Genomic DNA, 5521 nt, shown 5'->3' on the forward strand with positions numbered 1-5521 from the left:
TGTCGTCCAACCAGGTAAGTGTGCATGCAAGGAACACTGAGGGGATCTTGTGAGGATTCCTTGGATGGAGGGGTCACACAACTGGTAGCGGAGTTGATAAATTCATAACATGAATGCAAGGATATCATTGATCTTGGGTTATTAAGTGCATAAAGGACTTAAATATTCATGCCTTGTCAAATTATCCATGAAGACTATAGAATAATGTAAGAGGATTTGGGGAGAAGTTGTGCAAAGAGTGGTTTGACATCCTGCATTGATTTTGTTAAATACAAGTAAACGCAAGGAGCTAGATCCCACTACCTTGCCACTACTCAATATTAAACAAAGATTGCTCCCTTTCACAAGTGGTTGAGCACTTTGAGGACATTGAGATGGAGTTGCTATTCTCCACACGAAAATGATGCAAACACCAACTATGTGTAACCAAGGGGAGGCCAGATTAGGGGGAATTGTGCCTTCCCTTCTCTTGAAGATAGAGACATCACTCTAGGAAAGGATTTTTAGAGAGTGGGTGGCTACTTTCCTGGTGAACTTAGGCTTAGCCACATGAAACTAGCTTGATTTTTTAGAGATTTTTTCTATATATTTTTTAGACAAATTTACTGAAAAAGGAATTTGTTGGAAGCATAAGTTTGATTTATAAACTTTGCACAATTAAAATTCCCACAATTTTTTTAAAATGTTGAATCTATTTATACATTCAAAAACAAATTTGAAATAACAAAAAACACCATCTAATAAACAACAAATATTAAATAACAATAACACTATCTAATAAACTAATTTTAAATAAGAAAAGAACACCTTCTCAACAAAAAAATATGGACTAAATTCGGATAAAAAGTCAAAAATAAATTTGAAAAAATTACAACCAGAAACTTTAATATATGAAATATTTAAATAAAATCATAAACAAAATCTAAGTATCTTCCTTAATGACCCCATTTTATTAAAAACCTCATTATATTCAATACTGAAGTCTAAATCTTAATAAATTCTATGGAGAAGTGCACCATAGGTACCAAATTTGCTTCCTCGAAAAAATAAAAGAAATTCAACTTTTTTTTAAGAAAAGGGGTGGCTAGTTCTCTAAAGAATCATTATATTACGCCAATCTGTACAAATTTTTACATATATATATACATCACATCAATCATCATCAATCATCAAATACACATAATCATTCATCAAATAGACATAATCGCTGCACGGCAGCATCACAAATCGAAGATCGAAACTGGACGAGAAGCGTGTAAGCCGTCAGCCCTGCGGTTGAACCATGCACTATACGATTCAAATATAAAATAATTCGATAAAATTCGATGTGGCACAGTATAAATAGCTACTGTGGATCAGCCTATCGAAAATTAATGATTCATTATTGATCCAAGAGGAGGATTTGTTAATTTGGCTGCAGAGAATTCAGGAAGTGGCCCTCTAAACACAAAATAGATGGCGGCCGTATTGCGCATAGGAAATGGCAACTAATCGTGATATTACTATTCTGGGATTCGAAATATTAGGTTTTTGTAGTTTCAATCTTACCAAATGGGCCTAGAAACCTGAGAAAACAAGAAAGCAAAGAATTTGAGCTGAACCCGGAATGTGAGCATACCATATAAGGATAATTGATTTTTCGAATATGTTTATATCATGCAGTAATTTTTAATATATAAGTCTTTGAAGAATGAAATTTTAATATGTATCAATTGAAGCTAAGAAGAGATTTTAGATTTAAATTTTAAAAAATAAGATTTTGAAATTTATCCAAAATGATATGTTAATCAGATAACATTTTGAAATGTTTTCAAAATGATAGGTTAATCAAAACATTAGAAATTATTTAAATTTCAAATGGATAGAAAAAATTAAAATAAAAAAATTTGAAAAAATATAAATATTTAGATGTACACTGTCAATTCTTTTAGAATTGATTTTCATCTAAATTTTATCGAATTGTAACTGTACACAAATGTAAACAATTCCCAGATTTGAAAACCATTCTGCTATTACTTAGAATATCTGAAAGGGTATACGATAATGCTAACAAAACAATTCCCAAATTTGAAAACCATTCTACCATTACTGAGAAGATCTGAAAGGGTATACCATAATACTAATTTTTACTTTTATTTTTGCAAATCAATTTCAAATACCAAAATTCTAGATATCAAAATTTCATTTCAAATACCAAAATTTTAGATATCAAAATTTCAGAAGCAGGAATGAGTTTGTGATAGGACTTATTTTTTTATTGTTTATATCTTCTTACACTACGGGCCACATAAATGAGGCTGAGATGCATGAAGTAATTTTCACTTCTATTAAAAAAAATTAAATTATAGATATTTAAATGTTTAAGATGTGCACTGTCAAATTTTTTAGAATTGATTTAAAAAAGAATTGATTTTCATCTAAAATCTTATCGTATCGCATGAATTCGAATCCGAATTCTAACTTGGTAACGGTACAAAAATGTAAACAATTCCCAGATTTAAATACCATTCTACCATTACTGAGAAGATAATTCTGTCTGACAAGGTATACGATAATGCCAAGAGGCATTGCGTGATTACAATTCAAACTTGGTAACTGTACACAAATATAAAAATGAATTCCCAGATTTAAAAACGATTCAACCATTACTGAGAAGATAATGATGTCTGACATGGTAACGATAATGGCAAGAGGCATTGCGTTATTTTCACCTCGGCTCCAGAGTGCCTGATGAAGGATCGGCAGCTACAGAATGAATTTCAGAAGGTGTCGTAGAAGTAGTTGCTGTACTGCTGGACGTTTTGTCCGGATCAATTACTTTACCACGTTTAGCTTTGTGAGGTCCGTCCGCGATATCCAGATCTATGAAAGCAGGCTTTGTGGGCGAAGGAGGATGTTCGGTCTCACTTGTCAGCATCGCCACCACCCGGAACATTGAAGGCCGCAACGCAGCTGCTGCTTGCGTGCACAGAAGACCGATTCTAATCAGTCTAATCCCTTCCTCCGAGGAATAACTGCTCTCCAATGTGGGATCCATAATTTCTAAAGCTCTATCTGTTGTATATAGTCTCCATGTCTGCTTCGTCAATATAAACAAAATCATAAAAACTTTTGTTAGCAATGGATGCAACACTATAAAGAATTGAGAAAATTTAGATTCGAAAGATGACATCGACATAAACCATACTCCTTCGATGAGAAACTCCATGTCTTCATCCGAACTCTGATTCTTTCTTCCGCTGATAATCTCAAGTAGAAGCACTCCAAAACTGAATACATCTGCTTTCTCTGTCAACTGTCCCCGTAAGGCGTACTCAGGGGCCATGTAACCTCTGCACAGTTTCATACGCAATCAAATCTCCATAACATAGCCACCTCAAAACAATATTATCCATATTCAGATATATGATTCATGCACGTCTGTAACTTATTAAAACAATTAGTTGGGAACCCTAGGAGAAAATTCTTACAAAGTTCCTGCAACCCGAGTGCTGACGTGGCTCTGATCTTCTGCAAAGAACCTGGCTAACCCAAAGTCTGCTATTTTGGGTCTGTGTTTATCATCTAACAAAATATTGCTGGCTTTAATATCTCTGTGGATGATCCGGATATGAGATTCCTCATGAAGATAGGCCAGACCACGTGCAGTTCCAACAATGATTTCATACCTCTCTTTCCAGTCAAGTAGATGGCGTTTCGTTGCATCTGCAATGGATCACAGACAGTAAATTTATTACCTGCAAGCTACATATAAAAGCAAACGAATGCAAGAACCATCAAGGGATTAAGAAGGAGTAGAAACCGAATAGAAACTTGTCAAGACTACTGTTCGGAAGGTATTCGTAAACTAGTATCCTTTCTGAGCCTTCAACTGAGCAACCAAGCAATTTCACTAGATTTCTGTGTTGAACACGACTGATCAGATTCGCTTCATTCAGAAATTCAGCATCTGCATGCCTTGTACCCATATAGAGCCGTTTAACTGCAACCACTCTGCCATCAGGGAGAACCCCCTGCAGATAGACAAACTTCAAAATCTTTCTTTTTTCCTTGAATTTTAGTAGGTGTTGGTATTTCCGAATATCTAATTTATTTAACTGTGAGATATTAAGTTCTCACCTTATAGACGGATCCAAAACCTCCATCTCCAAGTTTGTTCTCTAGTTTGAAATTGGAGGTAGCCTCTCTCAGAATTTCGTACTTGAAAATCAGCTCTGGATTCGTTATGCTCGGCCCTAAGATAGAATTTTCTTCCTCACCTGCGAAAACAATTACAAGGTGTCTATTTATCTTGCACACAACGTAATCAGAAGCATCTTATGTCCTTAAAAATGAGTAAGTTAGCTGCAAGTTCAGTACCTCCGATTCGATAAATCTCTTCCGGAGGTTTCAGAAGGGAGCAAATATTCCACTTCCAAAGGCCTATGACTGCAATTAATACAAACGCAGCGGCTAATACTACCCCCAGACTTATACCCAAGACGCTAGGTGTCTTTCCTTCTGCGAATTTACAGAAAAAGCTGTCAGTAACCAGTAAGCTATGTTTTAGTTAAATAGAAATAAACGAAGCCCCACAGCCACAACACCCGTGTATTCCTCGAGAAAAAAATTACCGGAGGATGCGGGAGGACTTTCCGCTGGGGGCAGCGATACAACAGGAGCATTATAAAATTCATAAACCTCGTAACGCAAGTAGCAGTTCTGAGATCCGAATTGTGCGCCCAGAGCTCCAGGTTGGCACTTGAATATATTTTGTACGGCATCAGTCAGGCACGACCCGCAGCTTGTCCGGGACAAATCTCTCCAACACTGTGCTAAGCTATAAATAATCTGCGATGCATTAGAAGAGCCAGCGACTGAATCTACGGAGAACAGTTTGGCGTTCTGTTGAGCTTCAGCGGTACTGTTCGAGAGCAGGGCTGTCACGGTATTTGTGAACTGCTTTGGCTGAGTGCTGTTCCCAGTGTTGCATAGAACACTTATTGGCTGAGCGAGGTTCCTACTCTCAATGTCATTGTAAAAGTTATGATCGTCGTAACGCAAGAAGCAGCCGTCTAGTTGAATGAATCCAGAAGTGTTTTGGCAAACTTGAACAAGGTCCGCTTTGGCCGTGGATGCGCACTTCTCGCAATCCGAGGAATCTAAATCTCCCCTGCACTGCACAAGCCCATAAACAGTACTATTGTTGCTTTGACTTTCAACTCTAGAGGTATTGAATCCATTTTTATGGGCCTTATAAATAGTACAAATGATAATAAATTCACAGCTAACTTGCTTGGAAGAAGACATAAGCACGGAAAAATTCATAAATTCACGGAAAAATTCATAAAGAGGACATCTTTCCTGCTGCGTACGCTTCTGTCTCCATTAAACCGAGACCGATCACGGTGACCCGCTACCGACTCTTGACATGGTGGTCTCCTTCGTGCACGTGACAATCAAGTTTTCGACATTGTAAATTTCGATTTTATTGATTTAATAGTTGCAGGAACTGTATTCCCCTTTCATTGATTTATTAGTT

At 36.6% G+C, this 5521-nt stretch overlaps 1 protein-coding gene across 1 annotated transcript; it reads right to left on the reverse strand.

The window, feature by feature from the left end:
- Positions 1–2672: 2672 nt before the first annotated feature.
- LOC149237181 (cysteine-rich receptor-like protein kinase 2) lies at positions 2673–5289 on the reverse strand. Its single transcript, XM_089369186.1, has 7 exons — positions 4614–5289; positions 4360–4500; positions 4120–4259; positions 3803–4013; positions 3471–3705; positions 3188–3332; positions 2673–3076 (listed from the first exon to the last, which is right to left on the reverse strand). The coding sequence occupies exons 1-7, from the start codon at positions 5287–5289 to the stop codon at positions 2708–2710; spliced, it is 1917 nt and encodes a 638-aa protein (XP_089225312.1). The 3' UTR covers positions 2673–2707.
- Between the last annotated feature and the right edge of the window lie 232 nt (positions 5290–5521).

Source organism: Pinus tabuliformis, chromosome 8 (assembly GCF_031772625.1).
Source record: "Pinus tabuliformis cultivar Carrire ecotype Pingquan chromosome 8, CPIR1, whole genome shotgun sequence".
Taxonomy (NCBI): domain Eukaryota; kingdom Viridiplantae; phylum Streptophyta; class Pinopsida; order Pinales; family Pinaceae; genus Pinus; species Pinus tabuliformis.